Here is a 19,771-nt window from a genome sequence, read left to right as displayed (position 1 = left end):
TAAGTGCCATCATTATTAGTATTAATATTATTATATGTGGAGCCCCAGGAAGGAAAGAGTAACACTTGAAAGCGCTTACTATGTGCCCAGCACTGTTCTAAGTGCTGGGGTAGATGCAAGTTAATCAGGTCGGATGCAGTCCCCGTTCATCGTGGGGCTCACAGTCTTAATGCCTGTATTACAGATGAGGGAACTGAGGCCCAGATAATCAATCAATCAATCGTATTTATTGAGCGCTTACTGTGTGCAGAGCACTGTACTAAGAGCTTGGGAAGTCCAAGTTGGCAACATATAGAGACAGTCCCTGCCCAACAGTAGGCTCACAGTCTAAAAGACAGTAGGCTCACAGTCGAAAAGAGCTCACCGGCTCTTCACTTCTCTGGGCCTCAGTTCCCTCATTTGTAAAATGGGGATGAAGACCGTGAGCCTCCCGTGGGACAACCTGATCACCTTGTAACCTCCCCAGCGCTTAGAACAGTGCTTGGCACATAGTAAGTGCTTAATAAGTGCCATCATTATTATTGTTAATATTATTTGTGGAGCCCCAGGAAGGAAAGAGTAACACTTGAAAGCGCTTACTATGTGCCCAGCACTGTTCTAAGTGCTGGGGTAGATACAGGTTAATCAGGTCGGATGCAGTCCCCGTTCATCGTGGGGCTCACAGTCGTAATGCCGGCATTACAGATGAGGGAATTGAGGCCCAGATAATCTATCAATCAATCGTATTTATTGAGCGCTTACTGTGTGCAGAGCACTGTACTAAGCACTTGGGAAGTCCAAGTTGGCAACATATAGAGACAGTCCCTACCCAACAGTGGGCTCACAGTCTAAAAGATAAGTGAAGATAAGTGAAGTGACTTGCCCGAGGTCACACAGCAGACACGTGGCGGAGCCGGGATTAGAACCCAGGTCCTTCTGACTCCTAGTCCCATGTGCTATCCACTGAGCCACGGTGCCCACCCCTCTCCCCCCGTCTTGTCTCCCCAGGGGCCGAGGGCCGGGCCCAACGGAGCCCCGGAGACGACAGTGGCGGCCCCGCGGCCCACGCCATGGACGGAGGGACGGACGTCTGCTGCCGGGACGAGCTGGTGGAGCGAGTGGCCGCCCTCGACGTGGCCGGGGGGCGACCGCGGGGAGAGGCCGAGGATGGGGACGGCGGCCCGGGCGACCCCCCGGCCGCCCCCCGGAAGGCAGCCGGACGGCCCACCCTGTCCACCAGGAAGCTCTCGCTCCAGGAGCGGCCCTCGAGCAGCCCGCTGGCAGGGGCCTGGGGCCCCTACGCGACGGGACCGGTCGCCCGGGTCTCCCCGCGGGGCCAGCGGAGGCCCACCATCGAGTCCACCCGGGTGTCCATCTCCGACGCCGAGGTGGGTGGGCAACGGTGGGGAAGCTGAGGCCCAGAGCCGGGCTGGGGCGTGAGGGGCAGGGGTCGGCGGGGGCCGGGACGATGACGAACAGCAGCGTGGCTGGAGAAGCAGCGTGGCTCAGTGGCAAAGAGCCCGGGCTTTGGAGTCAGAGGTCATCGTCAATCATCATCAATCGTATTTATTGAGCGCTTACCAAGCGCTTGGGAAGTACAAGTCGGTGACATCTAGAGACAGTCCCTACCCAACAGTGGGCTCACAGTCTAAAAGGGGGAGACAGAGACCATTGAGCGCTTACTGTGTGCAGAGCACTGTACTAAGCGCTTGGGAAGTACAAGTCGGTGACATATAGAGACAGTCCCTACCCAATAGTGGGCTCACAGTCTTAAAGGGGGAGACAGACAACAAAACCAAACATACTAATAAAATAAATAGAATAGATATGGACAAGTAAAATAAATCAATCAATAAATAGAGTAATAAATATGTACAAACGTATATACATCTCATCATCATCAATCGTATTTATTGAGCGCTTACTGTGTGCAGAGCACTGGACTAAGCGCTTGGGAAGTACAAGTCGGTAACATATAGAGACAGTCCCTACCCAACAGTGGGCTCACAGTCTAAAAGGGGGAGACAGACAACAAAACCAAACATACTAACAAAATAAAATAAACAGAATAGATATGTACAAGTAAAATAAATAGAGTAATAAATATGTACAAACATATATACATATCATCATCATCAATCGTATTTATTGAGCGCTTACTGTGTGCAGAGCACTGTACTAAGCACTTGGGAAGTACAAGTTGGCGACATCTAGAGACAGTCCCTACCCAACAGTGGGCTCACAGTCTAAAAGGGGGAGACGGAGACCAAAACCAAACATACTAACAAAATAAATAGAATAGATATGGACAAGTAAAATAAATCAATCAATAAATGGAGTAATAAATATGTACAAACATATATACATATCATCATCATCAATCGTATTTATGGAGCGCTTACTGTGTGCAGAGCACTGTACTAAGCGCTTGGGAAGTACAAGTCGGTGACATATAGAGACAGTCCCTACCCAACAGTGGGCTCACGGTCTAAAAGGGGGAGACAGAGAACAAAACCAAACATACTAATAAAATAAATAGGATAGATATGGACAAGTAAAATAAATCAATCAATAAATAGAGTAATAAATATGTGCAAACATATATACGTATCATCATCATCAATCGTATTTATTGAGCGCTTACTGTGGGCAGAGCACTGTACTAAGCGCTTGGGAAGTACAAGTCGGTAACATCTAGAGACAGTCCCTACCCAACAGTGGGCTCACAGTCTAAAAGGGGGAGACAGACAACAAAACCAAACATACTAACAAAATGAAATAAACAGAATAGATATGTACAAGTAAAATAAATAGAGTAATAAATATGTACAAACATATATACATATCATCATCATCAATCGTATTTATTGAGCGCTTACTGTGGGCAGAGCACTGTACTAAGCGCTTGGGAAGTCCAAGTTGGCGACATCTAGAGACAGTCCCTACCCAACAGTGGGCTCACAGTCTAAAAGGGGGAGACAGAGAACAAAACCAAACATACTAACAAAATAAAATAAATAGAATAGATAGGTACAAGTAAAATAAATCAATCAATAAATAGAGTAATAAATATGTACAAACATATATACATATCATCATCAATCGTATTTATTGAGCGCTTACTGTGTGCAGAGCACTGTACTAAGCGCTTGGGAAGTACAAGTTGGTGACATCTAGAGACGGTCCCTACCCAACAGTGGGCTCACAGTCTAAAAGGGGGAGACAGAGACCAAAACCAAACATACTAACAAAATAAAATAAATTGGATAGATATGGACAAGTAAAATAAATCAATCAATAAATAGAGTAATAAATATGTACAAACATATATACATGTCATCATCATCAATCGTGTTTATTGAGCGCTTACTGTGTGCAGAGCACTGTACTAAGCGCTTGGGAAGTACAAGTCGGCGACATATAGAGACAGTTCCTACCCAACAGTGGGCTCACAGTCTAAAAGGGGGAGACGGAGACCAAAACCAAACATACTAACAAAATAAAATAAATAGAATAGATATGGACAAGTAAAATAAATCAATCAATAAATAGAGTAATAAATATGTACAAACATATATACATGTCATCATCATCAATCGTGTTTATTGAGCGCTTACTGTGTGCAGAGCACTGTACTAAGCGCTTGGAAAGTACAAGTCGGTAACATCTAGAGACAGTCCCTACCCAACAGTGGGCTCACAGTCTAAAAGGGGGAGACAGAGAACAAAACCAACCATACTAACAAAATAAAATAAATAGAATAGATATGTACAAGTAAAATAAATCAATAAATAAATAGAGTAATAGATATGTACAAACATATATACATATCATCATCATCAATCGTATTTATTGAGCGCTTACTGTGTGCAGAGCACTGTACTAAGCGCTTGGGAAGTACAAGTCGGTGACATCTAGAGACAGTCCCTGCCCAACAGTGGGCTCACAGTCTAAAAGGGGGAGACAGACAACAAAACCAAACATACTAACAAAATAAAATAAACAGAATAGATATGTACAAGTAAAATAAATAGAGTAATAAATATGTACAAACATATATACATATCATCCTCATCAATCGTATTGAGCGCTTACTGTGTGCAGAGCACTGTACTAAGCACTTGGGAAGTACAAGTCGGCGACATATAGAGACAGTTCCTACCCAACAGTGGGCTCACAATCTAAAAGGGGGAGACGGAGACCAAAACCAAACATACTAACAAAATAAAATAAATAGAATAGATATGGACAAGTAAAATCAATCAATCAATAAATAGAGTAATAAATATGTACAAACATATACATATCATCATCATCAATCGTATTTATTGAGCGCTTACTGTGTGCAGAGCACTGTACTAAGCGCTTGGGAAGTACAAGTTGGTAACATCTAGAGACAGTCCCTGCCCAACAGTGGGCTCACAGTCTAAAAGGGGGAGACAGACAACAAATCCAAACATACTAACAAAATAAAATAAATAGAATAGATATGTACAAGTAAAATAAATCAATAAATAAATAGAGTAATAAATATGTACAAACATATATACATATATACAGGTGCTGTGGGGAAGGGAAGGAGGTAAGATGGGGGGATGGAGAGGGGACGAGGGGGAGAGGAAGGAAGGGGCTCAGTCTGGGAAGGCCTCCTGGAGGAGGTGAGGTGGGCTCCTGCTCCCAGGAAGCTTTCCCCTGGGAAAAGGGGAACAAACTGCGAACAGACTGAAGATTTGGGGTTCAGGTGAGGCGTCCAGGGAGAGCCGGGGCGGGGGGGGTCCAACATCGACTGAGCTTGGCCTGCAGGCCTCATCTCCTGTCCCCCTGTGGCCCTTCCTCTCTTGAAGGAATGTTGCCAACTTGTCCTTCCCAAGCGCTTAGTACAGTGCTCTGCACACAGTAAGCGCTCAATAAATACGATTGATTGATTGATTGATTGAAGACACCCCTGGTCCCACCCCCTCCTTTACCTCCAACCGGGACTCCTGGCCCCGATGGAGCCTCTCTGAACTTGGTGGGCGGGCGGCCAATCAATCTGCGCATCAGGCAGAAACTCCTCACCCTGGGCTTCCAGGCCGTCCATCCCCTGGCCCCCCCCCACCTCACGTCCCTTCTCCCCTTCTCCAGCCCAGCCCGCACCCTCCGCTCCTCTGCCACCGCTAATCTCCTCACCGTACCTTGCTCTCGCCTGTCCCGCCATCGACCCCCGGCCCACGTCCTCCCCTGGGCCTGGAATGCCCCCAGTCCCTCTGCCCATCCGCCAAGCTAGCTCTCTTCCTCCCTTCAAGGCCCTGCTGAGAGCTCACCTCCTCCAGGAGGCCTTCCCAGACTGAGCCCCTTCCTTCCTCTCCAATCAATCAATCAATCAATCGTATTTATTGAGCGCTTACTATGTGCAGAGCACTGTACTAAGCGCTTGAACTAAGCGCTCTCCCTGTACTAAGCGCTCTCCCCCTCGCCCCCCTCTCCATCCCTCCCGTCTTACCTCCTTCCCTTCCCCACAGCACCTGTATGTATGCATATATGTTTGTACATATTTATTACTCTATTTATTTTACTTGTACATATCTATTCTATTTATTTTATTTTGTTAGTATGTTTGGTTTTGTTCTCTGTCTCCCGCTTTTAGACTGTGAGCCCACTGTTGGGTAGGGACTGTCTCTATATGTTGCCAATTTGTGCTTCCCAAGCGCTTAGTACAGTGCTCTGCACATAGTAAGCGCTCAATAAATATGATTGATGATGATGATGATGGGGTGGGGGCACGAAGGCAGTAGTGGCGGGTGGCCAGACCCTCCCGTGGGCCGGACCCTCGCTGTGGCGGTTCAAAGGGCCGGAGCCCGCGGGGCCTCAGTCGGGCAGAGGGGCCCCAGAGGGTCACGTTTTATCTTCAAGAAAGAAGAAACCTGGCGGGCACCAGTTAGAAATGTGACCAGGGTAGAAAATGGGGCAGGGGAGGGGACCTGGGGTCTCGAGGATCGCCAGCTGCGGGAATTTCCGTAAGTCACTCAACCGCCTCATTCCTCCGCCCAAGCTGGGATTTTTTTTTCTTATAGCATTTATTAAGCGCTTACTACGTGCAAAGCACTGTTCTAAGTGCTGGCGGGGTAACAAGGTGATCAGGTTGTCCCCCGGGGGGCTCACAGTCTTCATCCCCATTTTCCAGATGAGGGAACTGAGGCCCAGAGAAGTTGACTTGCCCAAAGTCACCCAGCTGACGGTCGGCAGAGCTGGGATTTGACCCCATGACCTCCGACTCCAAAGCCCGGGCTCTTCCCACTGAGCCACGCTGCTTCCGAGCCGGGTCCCCTGAGTCCCAGCCCCGGGCCACGGTTTTATTTCCAGCTCGGGCCCATCCCTGGTTTCATCCGTGACAGACTCCTTGTTTTCCCCATCCCAGGACTGTATCCAGTTAAACCAGTACCGGCTGCAGCGGGAGATTGGCAAGGTACGTGTCTGCGGGTCAGTCGGGGTCACGGGGACCCTCCCGCCCTCGCCGTCCGGGGCCCGAGCCCACCACGCTGCCGGGCATCCTGCCAGCGGGGTCCGGCATGGTCCCCGCGGTGGGCATGGGGTGTATATATGTATATATGTTTGTACGTATATATTACTCTATTTATTGATTGATTTTATTTGTACATATTTATTCTATTTATTTTGTTTGTTAATATGTTTTGTCTTGTTGTCCATCTCCCCCTTCTAGACTGTGAGCCAGCTGTTGGGTAGGGACCGTCTCTCTATGTTGCCAACTTGGACTTCCCAAGCGCTCAGTCCAGTGCTCTGCACCCAGTAAGCGCTCAGTAAATACGATTGAATGAATGAATGGATGGGGCCGGAGCGGGAAACTGACCGCTCTGGGACCAGGTTGCCCTGGGCAACCCTTTTGCGTTCCGCATCCCGGCGGTCCCCAGAGCCGGGATGGACCGTCCGGGGCTGCGCTCACCGTGCCCGCTGATTTGGGCGAGGCGTCAATTCTCGGAGAAGCAGCGTGGCTCAGTGGGAAGAGCCCGGGCTTTGGAGTCAGAGGTCACGGGTTCGAATCCCGGCCCCGCCACTTGTCAGCTGGGTGACTTTGGGCAAGTCACTTCGATTCTCTGGGCCTCAGTTACCTCATCTGGAAAATGGGGATGAAGACTGGGAGCCCTTGTGGGACAACCTGATCACCTTGTTAACCTCCCCAGTGCTTAGAACAGGGCTTTGCACATAGTAAGCGCTTAATAAATGCTATCATCATTATTATTAATCTCAGCCTAGGACGTCTTCGCCGCCAAAAGGAGATTTTTGCCCTGATGCAGCCAAGAGAGTTTGGCGTCCTATGGGACTCCACTTTGGGGAAGCGGAACTGGGCGCTGGTGTGGACACCCAGTCTGTACAGAGCACTGGACCGGGCCCTTACTAATGATCAATCAGTCGATCAATCGTATTTATTGAGCGCTTACTGTGTGCAGAGCACTGGACTAAGCGCTTGAGAAGTACAAGTTAATGATGGCATTTATTAAGCGCTTACTCTGTGCAAAGCACTGTTCTAAGCACTGGGGAGGTTACAACACGATCAGTTGGCCCCACCGGGGGCTCACAGTCTTAATCCCCGTTTTACAGATGAGGTAACTGAGGCCCAGAGAAGTGAAGTGACTTGCCCAAATAATAATAATAATAATAATGATGGCATTTATTAAGCGCTTACTATGTGCAAAGCACTGGTCTAAGCGCCGGGGAAGTTACAAGGCGATCAGGTTGTCCCTCAAGGGGCTCACAGCCTTAATCCCCGTTTTACAGATGAGGTAACTGAGGCCCAGAGAAGTGAAGTGACTTGCCCAAAGTCACCCAGCTGACAATTGGCCGAGCCGGGATTTGAACCCATGACCTCTGACTCCAAAGCCCGGGCCCTTTCCGCTGAGCCACGCTGCTTCTCGGACTTCTCTGTGCCTCAGTTCCCTCATCTGTAAAATGGGGTCCTTACTGTGTGCAAAGTGCCGTCAATCAATCAATCGTATTTACTGAGCGCTTACTGTGTGCAGAGCACTGTACTAAGCGCTTGGGAAGTACAAGTCGGCAGCATCTAGAGACGGTCCCTACCCAACAGTGGGCTCACAGTCTAGAAGGGGGAGGCAGAGAACAAAACCAAACATATTAGCAAAATAAAATAAATAGAATAGATATGTACAAGTAAAATAGAGTAATAAATACGTACACATATGTATACATATATACAGGTTAATCAATCAATCATATTTATTGAGCGCCCACCGTGTGCAGAGCACTGTACCAAGCACTTGAGAAGTCCAAGTTGGCAACACATAGAGACGGTCCCTCCCCAACAACGGGCTCAGTCTAGAAGACTCTCCTGCGTGCTTGATATAGTGCTCCGCACACAGTAAGCGCTCAATAAGTACAATTGATTGATTGAGGTAGATTTAATATAATCAGGGTCTCACGGGTGAAGTAGGAGGGAAAGCTGGTATTGAATCCCCATTTTGCAGACGAGGGAACTGAAGCACGCCTGCCTGCCACGGGCAGACTGCCGGATTGGGACTCTTGCCGTGTCCGAGGCTCTGTGCTGGACGCCTCTTGTGTACAGAGCACTCAGTGAGCCCTCAGTTCGGTGCTCAATAAAAGCTGCTAGTGATGAAGGTGATAATGAGAGGGATGCAGCCCCCCACCCCACCCTGAGCGGGTCCTGATTTTTTGGGGTCCTCAGGTCCAGGCATAATAGGGGTCCAGAGACACTCTCCCCCTGCATCCATTCCATTCCATCATTCATTCATTCATTCAATCGTATTTATTGAGCGTTTACTGCGTGCAGAGCACTGTACTAAGCGCTTGGGAAATCCAAGTTGGCAGCATCTAGAGACAGTCCCTACCCAACTGTGGGCTCACAGTCTAGGAGGGGGAGACAGAGAATAAAACAAAACATATTAACAAAATAAAATAAGTAGAATAAATATGTACAAGTAAAATAGGGTAATAAATATGTACAAACATATATACATTCATTCAATCATATTTATTGAGCGCTTACTGGGTGCAGAGCACTGTTTGTTGTCTGTCTCGCCTCAAGCCCCTGACCTGGGACCCCAGGGAGGGGGAAGTAGAGTGGGCGGCTCATCTAGACTGTAAGCCTGTTGTGGGCAGGGAATGCGGCTGTTTAATTGTTCTATCATCATCATCATCATCATCAATCGTATTTATTGAGGGCTTACTATGTGCAGAGCACTGTACTAAGCGCTTGGGAAGTACAAATTGGCAACATAATCGTAATCTCCGCACACTTAATACAGTGCTCCGCACACAGTAAGCGCTCAGTAGAGGCGATTCACTGATTGACGGGGTCCAGCGGCCGGGTGGTTGAGAGAATCTGCCGACCTCAGGAAGGGACGGAGCAGTGGGCCGACCTCGGGAGCTGTGCAGGGCAGGGAAACTGAGTCCAGGCCCACTGAATCCAGCCCTTCTCTCCCGTACCCGTCTCCCCAGGGCTCTTACGGCGTCGTGAAGCTGGCTTACAGCGAGAGCGACGACAAGTATTACGTGAGTGTCTTCCCCGGCGCGGGACTCGGTGGAGGGAACCAGCTGGGAGGGGCATCCGGGTGAACCAGGAGACCCTTGGCTCTGAGGACATGTGCGGAGGCAAAATTGCAGCCTTGCCATTATTATTATTATTATTATTATTATTATTATCCTTATCAATCAATCAATCGTATTTATTGAGCGCTTCCTATGTGCAGAGCACTGGACTAAGCGCTTGGGAAGTACAAATTGGCAACATATAGAGACAGTCCCTACCCAACAGTCTAAAAGGGGGAGACAGAGAACAAAACCAAACATACTAACAAAATAAAATAGATGTGTACAAGTAAAATAAATAAATAAATAAATAGAGTAATAAATATGTACCAACATATATACATATATACAGGTGCTGTGGGGAAGGGAAGGAGGGAAGATGGGGGGATGGAGAGAGGGACGAGGGGGAGAGGAAGGAAGGGGCTCAGGGTGGGAAGGCCTCCTGGAGGAGGTGAGCTCTCAGCAGGGCCTTGAAGGGAGGAAGAGAGCTAGCTTGGCGGATGGGCAGAGGGATTGGGGGCATTCCGGGCCCGGGGGATGACGTGGGCCGGGGGTCGATGGCGGGACAGGCCAGAACGAGGTACGGTGAGTGCAGACTCCTTAGAGTGCAGACTCCCTGAGGATTATTATTATTATTATCATTATTATTATCATCGTTATTATTATTATTATTATTATCCTTAGAGTGCAGACTCCCTGAGGGTAGGAGTCATCCATTCATTCAATAGTATTCATTGAGCTGGGCGCTTGGGAAGTCCATGTTGGCAACATCTAGAGACGGTCCCTACCCAACAGTGGGCTCACAGTCTAACTTCTCTGGGCCTCAGTGACCTCATCTGGAAAATGGGGATTAAGACTGTGAGCCCCACGTGGGACAACCTGATCCCCCAGCGCTTAGAACAGTGCTTTGCACATAGTAAGCGCTTAACAAATGCCAATTATAATTATTGTTATTATTATTGAGCGCTTCCTGTGTGCAGAGCACTGCACGAAGCGCTCGGGAAGGACAAGTCGGCAACATCTAGAGCCCGCTGTTGGGTAGGGACCGTCTCCATGTGTTGCCGACTTGTACTTCCCGAGCGCTTAGTACAGTGCTCTGCACACAGGGAGCGCTCAATTAATACGATTGATTGATTGATTGATTGATCTAGAGACGGTCCCTACCCAACAACGGGCTCCCAGCCTAGAAGCGGGAGACAGACAACGGAACAAAACGTGGAGACAGGTGTCAAAATCGTCAGAACAAATAGAATTAAAGCTCTACGCACATCATTAACAAAATAAATAGAATAGTAAATATGTACAATCAATCAATCAATCAGTCAATCGTATTTATTGAGCGCTTACTATGTGCAGAGCACTGTACTAAGCGCTTGGGAAGTACAAATTGGCAACATATAGAGACAGTCCCTACCCAACAGTGGGCTCACAGTCTAAAAGGGGGAGACAGAGAACAAAACCAAACATACTAACAAAATAAAATAAATAGGATAGATATGTACAAGTAAAATAAATAAATAAATAGAGTAATAAATATATACAAATATATATACATATATACAGGTGCTGTGGGGAAGGGAAGGAGGTAAGATGAGGGGGATGGAGAGGGAGACGAGAGGGAGAGGAAGGAAGGGGCTGAGTGTGGGAAGGCCTCCTGGAGGAGGTGAGCTCTCAGCAGGGCCTTGAAGGGAGGAAGAGAGCGAGCTTGGCGGATGGGCAGGGGGAGGGCATTCCAGGCCCGGGGGAATGCCTTGTACTCTATGTACAAGTAAAATAGAGTAATAAATCTGTTCAAATATATATATACAAGGAGTCGCCTCCTTTCCCCCGGCCCTGACTATGTCCTTGGTCTTCCCCGTCGGTGCTCTCTTTTTTGACCCTCACCCGCTCCCTATTTTATAGAGGAGGAAACAGAGGCCCAGAGAGTTTCCTCCAGTGTAAAATGAGGAGGAAAAAAACCCTGCCTTTCCCACTCCTCAGGGGTGTTGGGAAGGTGAAAGCAGCGGCTCAGTGGAAAGAGCCCGGGCTTTGGAGTCCGAGGTCCTGGGTTCAAACCCCGGCTCCTCCAATTGTCAGCCGTGTGACCTTGGGCAAGTCACCTCACTTCTCCGGGCCTCGGTTACCTCAACTGTAAAATGGGGATTAATAGCGTGAGCCCCCCGTGGGACAACCTGATCGCCTTGTAACCGTCCCAGCGCTTAGACCGGTGCTTTGCACATAGTAAGCGCTTAATAAATGCCATCATTATTAATATTATAAATAAGTAGTGAGAAAGTCGTGGGGGAAAAAAGGAAATTCCGATTCCCCGCATGGCTGCTGGGATGGGTACTGATTAATACTGGGGATGGGCAGGGCTCCTGGGGGGCGGCAGTCAATTCAGGGGGTGGAATTTGGGCAGGGGGATGGGCCTCCCCAGTTTGGCCTTGGGCTGGGGGAACTGGGGACCAGTGGGCGGATGTAAATGGATGAAAACTGACATGCAAATAGGTGAGAAGCAGCGTGGCTCAGTGAAAAGAGCCCAGGCTTTGGAGTCAGAGGTCATGGGTTCAACTCCCAGCTCCGCCAGTTGTCAGCTGGGTGACTCTGGGCAAGTCACTTCACTTCTCTGGGCCCCAGTTCCCTCGTCTGTAAAATGGGGATGAAGACCGTGAGCCCCTGTGGGACAATCTGATCACCTTGTAACCTTCCCAGTGCTTAGAACAGTGCTTTGCACATAGTAAGCGCTTAATCGAATCCCAGCTCCACCACATGTCTGCTGTGTGACCTTGGGCAAGTCAACTTCACTTCTCGGAGCCTCAGTTCCTGCATCTGTAAAATGAGGATTAAGACTGTGAGCCCCACGTGGGACAACCTGATCACCTTGTAACCTCCCCAGCGCTTAGAACAGTGCTTTGCACAAAGTAAGCGCTTAACAAATGCCATTATTATTATTATTATTATTATTATAAATACCATTATTATTATTATTATTATTATGTGCTCTGGGTGCCGAAGGGAGAGGGGTGTTGTCGGCCCTCTCCTGTTTACAGGGAGAGGAGGAAGCCTGGGGTGAGGGCAGGAGCGCTCCTCGGGGGGTGGTTTGCTCATTCATTCATTCATTCAGTCGTATTTATTGAGCATTTACTGTGTGCAGAGCACTGTACTAAGCGCTTGGGAAGTCCAAGTTGGCAACATACAGAGACAGTCCCTACTCAACAGTGTGCTCACAGTCTAGCACAAGATCCCTGCCCTGCCCCTGCCCCAGGTGGTCCCTTGGAGAGTAGAGGGGCTAGGTTGTTGGGTCACCCCTGGCAGCCCTGTCTCCCAGCACCTGTGCCCTCCCAAGCCCTTTCATTCATTCATTCAATCGTATTTATTGAGCGCTTACTGTGTGCAGAGCGCTGGACTAAGCGCTTGGGAAGTCCAAGTCGGCAACATCTCGAGACAGTCCCTACCCAACAGCGGGCTCACAGTCTAGAAGGGGGAGACAGGTGACAAAACCAAACATATCGATAAAATAAATAGAATAGTAAATCTGTACAAGTTAGAGTAATCTGTACAAACATATATACAGGTGCTGTGGGGAGGGGAAGGAGGTAGGGCGGGGGGTTGAGTGTGGGAAGGCCTCCTGGAGGAGGTGAGCTCTCAGTAGGGCTTTGAAGGGAGGAAGAGAGCGAGCTTGGTGGATGTGCGGAGGGAGGCCATTCCGGGCCGGGGGGAGGACGTGGGCCGGGGGTCAACGGCGGGATGGGCGAGAATGAGGCATGGTGAGGAGGTAGGCCCATGGGGCGGGAGGTGTGATCACACCCCCACACCCTCCCAGCAGGAAAGCCAGGCCTTGCCATGTTGCCGCCTTGTACTTCCCAAGCGCTTAGTACAGTGCTCTGCACACAGTAAGCGCTCAATAAATACGATTGAATCATCAATCGTATTTATTGAGCGCTTACTATGAATGAATGAATGAATGGAGCCCCTGTAGGGCCGGATTGCTGGGGCAGCATTCCAGCCCCCTGGCTGGGAATTCCCTGCCTGGAGTCAGCTGCTTCCCCCCACCCCACATCCCCTCCCTGGCAGAGGAAAAGGAGAGCAGGGCGGGAAGCCGGGAGCCAGAGCGGGGTTTCCTTCCAAACGGGGGTGTCCCGCCTCCCAACTTGTAATTCCCAAGCGCTTAGTACAGTGCTCTGCACACAGTAAGCGCTCGATAAATACGATTGAGTGAATGAATGAATGAATTTCCACCCGGCCCACGGGGTCTCCCCTCCCTCTCTCTCCAGGCCATGAAAGTCCTGTCGAAGAAGAAACTCCTGAAGCAGTACGGCTTTCCACGTAGGTGTCCCGGGGAGCGGGGAAGGGTCCGGGACTATCCCGCCTTGTTTTCCCTGGAAGCCGGCTCTCTGGAAAACCCCCGCTGGGTGCGGGGCCCTCAACTGGGCGCCTCTGCGGGCAGTGGGCTGTACTGAGCGCCTGTGGGCTGCAGCGGGCTGAATTAAGTCCTTGATGGGTATTTGGAAGAAATTTGAATTGTTCGGCGCGTGCGGTGATTGACTTATATTCCGTGCCCATACACTATTTTGCACAGAGTAGGCACACAATGTACAGCTTTGCAAATGGGAGCTGTTTAGTACAGGGCTTCACCCCCAGGAGGGGCCCAGTACAGTGCTGTGCACACAGTAGATGCCCATTTCAGTGCACTGTATGCAGAAGGCACCCAGAAGCAAGCAGGAGGGGAAGCATCCAGGATGGGCAGTGGAAGACCAAGGCACTGGGGTGGGAGGAGGAGTTTGAATCTTCAACCGGGGCAAGGGTGGACGGCAGCGTGTTTTCAATCAATCAATCAATCAATCAATCGTATTTATTGAGCACTTACTGTGTGCAGAGCACTGTACTAAGCTCTTGGGAAGTCCAAGTTGGCAACACATAGAGACAGTCCCTACCCAACAGTGGGCTCACAGTCTAGAAGGGGGAGACAGGGAACAAAACCAAACATATTCACAAAATAAAATAAATAGAATAGATATGTACAAATAAAATAGAGTAATAAATACATACAAACATATATGCATATACATCCAAGATAACTATTTGCGTAGGGTAGCTGCCCAATCAATCAATCAATCAATCAATCGTATTTATTGAGTGCTTACTGTGTGCAGCGCACTGTACTAAGCGCTTGGGAAGTCCAAGTTGGCAACACATAGAGACAGTCCCTACCCAACAGTGGGCTCACAGTCTAGATGGGGGTGACAGGGAACAAAACCAAACATATTCACAAAATAAAATAAATAGAATAGATATGTACAAGTAAAATAGAGTAATAAATACATACAAACATATATACATACATACATATACATCCAAGATAGCGATTTGCGTAGGGTAGCTGCCCAATCAATCGTAATTATTGAGCGCTTACTGTGTGCAAAGCACTGTACTAAGCGCTTGGGAAGTCCAAGTTGGCAACATATAGAGACAGTCCCTACCCTACAGTGGGCTCACAGTCTAGAAGGGGGAGACAGGGAACAAAACCAAACATATTCACAAAATAAAATAAATAGAATAAATATGTACAAATAAAATAGGGTAATAAATACATACAAACATATATACATACATGCATATACATCCAAGATAGCGATTTGTGTAGGGTAGCTGCCCAATCAATCAATCGTATTTATTGAGTGCTTGCTGTGTGTAGAGCCCTGTACTAAGTGCTTGGGAAGTACAAGTTGGCAACACATATACAGTCTAGAAGGGGGAGACAGAGAACAAAACCAAACATATTCACAAAATAAAATAAATAGAATAAATATGTACAAATAAAATAGAGTAATAAATACATACAAACATATATACATACATACATATACATCCAAGATAGCGATTTGCGTAGGGTAGCTGCCCAATCAATCAATCAATCATATTTATTGAGCGCTTACTGTGTGTAGAGCCCTGTACTAAGCGCTTGGGAAATCCAAGTTGGCAACACATAGAGACAGTCCCTACCCAACAGTGGGCTCACAATCTAGAAGGGGGAGACAGGGAACAAGACCAAACATATTCACAAAATAAAATAAATAGAATAAATATGTACAAATAAAATAGGGTAATAAATACATACAAACATATATACATACATACATATACATCCAAGATAGCGATTTGCATAGGGTCAATCAATCAATCATATTTATTGAGCGCGAACTGTGTGCAGAGCCCTGTACTAAGCGCTTGGGAAGTCCAAGTTGGCAACACATAGAGACGGTCCCTACCCAACAGTGGGCTCACAGTCTAGAAGGGGGAGACAGGGAACAAAACCAATTCATAAAATAAATAGAATAAATATGTACAAATAAAATAGAGTAATAAATACATACAAACATATATACATATGTACATATACATCCAAGATAGCGATTTGCGTAGGGTAGCTGCCCAATCAATCGTATTTATTGAGCGCTTACTGTGTGCAAAGCACTGTACTAAGCGCTTGGGAAGTCCAAGTTGGCAACATATAGAGACAGTCCCTACCCAACAGTGGGCTCACAGTCTAGAAGGGGGAGACAGGGAACAAAACCAAACATATTCACAAAATAAAATAAATAGAACAAATATGTACAAATGAAATAGAGTAATAAATACATACAAACATATATACATACATGCATATACATCCAAGAGAGCGATTTGCGTAGGGTAGCTGCCCAGTATAGCGCTCTGCCCAGTGAAAGAGCCCGGAATACCACCTTGTAGCCAGCTAGCTGCTCCGAATGGAGTAAGCCGGTGGTAGTCATGGTATTTATGGGGCGTTTGCTATGTACTAAGCTTTGCCCCAAACCCTGTCGCTGGGTGCACGAATCCCAAATCAGTCACATGGGCGCCCAGTCCATCCCCGGACCCCGGTGTCCGGCGGGTTGGTTGGTTGGGAAGGCCCCGCTGGGAAGGCGGGATGTCCCTCCGGGTGACGGAGTGAGCGGGTTTTTCCTTCTGCCCCCTCTCCCGGCGCCCGGTCACCCGTCCTGCCCGTGTCCCCCCGTCCCTGTGCTGCAGGCCGCCCCCCGCCCCGAGGGTCCGCGGCAGGCCTGGCAGGAGGGCAGCCCAAGGCCCTGGGCCCCCTGGAGCGGGTGTACCAGGAAATCGCCATCCTGAAGAAATTGGACCACGTCAACATCGTCAAACTGATCGAGGTGAGGCCGACCCCGGGGTGGGGGGCAGCGGGTTCGCCGGGGTCTCCTCCTGGTTCGCGATGGCAGCCGGTACGTGCCAACTGTGTGCCAATCAGTCGGTGGTATTTCTTTGCACATCGTAAGCGCGTAACAAATGCCATCGTTATTATTATTATTGCACATAACAAATGCCATCGTTATCACCGGTACGTGCCAACTGTGTGCCAATCAGTCGGTGGTATTTCTTTGCACATAGTAAGCGCGTAGCAAATGCCATCGTTATTATTATTATTGCGCATAACAAATGCCATCATTATCATCATTATTATTGTTATTGAGTGCTTCCTGTGTGCAGAGCACTGTAGTAGTGTTTGAAAAACTAACAATATAAGAGAGTCGGTACTGTGTGTGGAGCACCTGCAAGATAACCCGATTGGACCCAATCCCGGCCCCCACGAGGCTCCTGCTCCGGGCGGGAGAGAGTTGGGAAGTTGGGATGGAGTCATCTGCCAGTTGCCTGATTCATTCAGTCGTATTTATTCATCATCATCATCAATCGTATTTATTGAGCGCTTACTATGTGCAGAGCACTGTACTAGGCGCTTGGGAAGTACAAATTGGCAACATATAGAGACGGTCCCTACCCAACAGTGGGCTCACCGTCTAAAAGGGGGAGACGGAGAACAAAACCAAACATACTAACAAAATAAAATAAATAGAATAGCTATGTACAAGTAAAATAAATAAATAAATAGAGTAATAAATATGTACAAACATATATACAGGTGCTGTGGGGAAGGGAAGGAGGTAAGATGGGGGGGATGGAGAGGGGGACGAGGGGGAGAGGATTTATTGAGCGCTTACTGTGTGCAGGGCACTGGACTAAGCGCTTGGGAAGTCCAAGTTGGCAACATCTAGAGACGGTCCCTACCCAACAGCGGGCTCACAGGCTAGAAGGGGGAGACAGAGAACAAAACATATTAACAAAATAAAATAATTAGGATAAATATGTGCAAATAAAATAGAGTAATAAATACGTACAAACATATATACAGATGAGGAAACAGAGGCCCAGAGAGGGTGACTGAATGACAGAGGTGCAGTGTGGTTCAGTGGAAAGAGCCCGGGCTTTGGCGTCAGAGGTCATGGGTTCAAATCCCGGCTCCGCCACTTGTCAGCTGGGTGACTTTGGGCGAGTCACTTCACTTCTCTGGGCCTGGGTTCCCTCATCTGGAAAATGGGGGTGAAGACTGTGAGCCCCCCCGTGGGACAACCTGATCACCTTGTAACCTCCCCAGCGCTTAGAACAGTGCTTGGCACATAGTAAGCGCTTAATAAATGCCATTATTATTATTCTCTGGGCCTCAGTGACCTCATCTGGAAATTGGAGGTGAAGGCTGTGAGCCCCCCCGTGGCAACCTGATCACCTTGTAACCTCCCCAGCGCTTAGAACAGTGCTTGGCACATAGTAAGCGCTTAATAAATGCCATTATTATTATTCTCTGGGCCTCAGTGACCTCATCTGGAAAATGGGGATGAAGGCTGTGAGCCCCCCGTGGGACAACCTGATCACCTTGTAACCTCCCCAGCGCTTAGAACAGTGCTTTGCACATAGTAAGCGCTTAATAAATGCCATTATTATTATTCTCCGGGCCTCAGTGACCTCATCTGGAAATTGGAGGTGAAGGCTGTGAGCTCCCCCGTGGCAACCTGATCACCTTGTAACCTCCCCAGCGCTTAGAACAGTGCTTTGCACATAGTAAGCGCTTAATAAATGCCATTATTATTATTCTCCGGGCCTCAGTGACCTCATCTGGAAATTGGAGGTGAAGGCTGTGAGCCCCCCTGTGGCAACCTGATCACCTTGTAACGTCCCCAGCGCTTAGAACAGTGCTTTGCATATAGTAAGCGCTTAATAAATGCCATTATTATTATTCTCTGGGCCACAGTGACCTCATCTGGAAAATGGGGATGAAGGCTGTGAGCCCCCCGTGGGACAACCTGATCACCTTGTAACCTCCCCAGCGCTTAGAACAGTGCTTGGCACATAGTAAGCGCTTAATAAATGCCATTATTATTATTATTTGGGGTGGGGGGCTCAGCAGGCGGGGCAGAGCCGGGCCTTGAACCGGGGCTTCCCGCCTCCCGGCCCTGGGCTCTTCCTTCTAGGCCACACTGCCCGCCGTCCTCGGAAGTAGCGTGGCCGTCGGAAGTGGGACCAGTAAGGGCCTTCCTCCCACTTGTCCAAGCGCTTAGTCCAGTGAGCCCGGGGGACCCGGGGCGGCGGGCGGCCGGGGAAGGGCCTTCCTGCGGGGGCACAGGGAATTGGACCGGATGCCCTCCTTCCCTTCCCCACAGCACCTGTATACTTCCTCCGCCAAGCTCGCTGGAGAAAAACGCTTCCAGATCCGCATCCCCCCAGAACCCTTCCTAGATTTCCCCCCCCAACCCAGACAATCTGATCATGCTTTAATGCCGAGGAGGCCCGTTCTAGGCAGCCGGGGAACACACACAAACTACAAACACAATCCCCACACCCCAGATGCGTTCATTCAATACTAATTATAATAATAATAAAAACGATGGCATTTGTGAAGCGCTTACTATGTGCAAAGCACTGTTCTAAGCGCTGAGGGAAGATACCTCACCTCCCTTCTCTCCTTCTCCAGCCCAGCCCGCACCCTCCGCTCCTCCGCCGCTGATCTCCTCACCGTACCTCGCTCTCTCCTGTCCCGCCATCGACCCCCGGCCCACGTCATCCCCCGGGCCTGGAATGCCCCCAATCCCTCTGCCCATCCGCCAAGCTAGCTCTCTTCCTCCCTTCAAGGCCCTACTGAGAGCTCACCTCCTCCAGGAGGCCTTCCCACACTCAGCCCCTTCCTTCCTCCCCCCCTCATCCCCCTCTCCATCCCCCCCATCTTGCCTCCTTCCCTTCCCCACAGCACCTGTATATATGCTTGTACATATTTATTACTCTATTTTACTTGTACATAGCTATTCTATTTATTTTATTTTGTTGGTACGTTTGGTTTTGTTCTCCGTCTCCCCCTTTTAGACTGTGAGCTCATTGTCGGGTAGGGACTGTCTCTAGA

At 48.8% G+C, this 19,771-nt stretch overlaps 1 protein-coding gene across 1 annotated transcript in view; it reads left to right on the top strand.

The window, feature by feature from the left end:
- Nucleotides 1-988: 988 nt before the first annotated feature.
- Nucleotides 989-19,771, top strand: part of CAMKK1 (calcium/calmodulin dependent protein kinase kinase 1) — a 54,680-nt gene continuing 35,897 nt past the window's right edge. Inside the window, exons 1-5 of the mRNA XM_038759316.1 lie at nucleotides 989-1,367; nucleotides 6,377-6,424; nucleotides 9,448-9,501; nucleotides 13,791-13,842; nucleotides 16,564-16,700. Of these exons, the coding sequence (XP_038615244.1) occupies nucleotides 1,050-1,367; nucleotides 6,377-6,424; nucleotides 9,448-9,501; nucleotides 13,791-13,842; nucleotides 16,564-16,700 (609 nt within the window). The 5' untranslated portion in view covers nucleotides 989-1,049. The remainder of the gene's footprint in view (nucleotides 1,368-6,376; nucleotides 6,425-9,447; nucleotides 9,502-13,790; nucleotides 13,843-16,563; nucleotides 16,701-19,771) is intronic.

This window comes from Tachyglossus aculeatus, chromosome 17 (genome assembly GCF_015852505.1).
Source record: "Tachyglossus aculeatus isolate mTacAcu1 chromosome 17, mTacAcu1.pri, whole genome shotgun sequence".
Lineage (NCBI taxonomy): Eukaryota > Metazoa > Chordata > Mammalia > Monotremata > Tachyglossidae > Tachyglossus > Tachyglossus aculeatus.
This window is presented reverse-complemented; position numbering and strand designations above follow the sequence as displayed.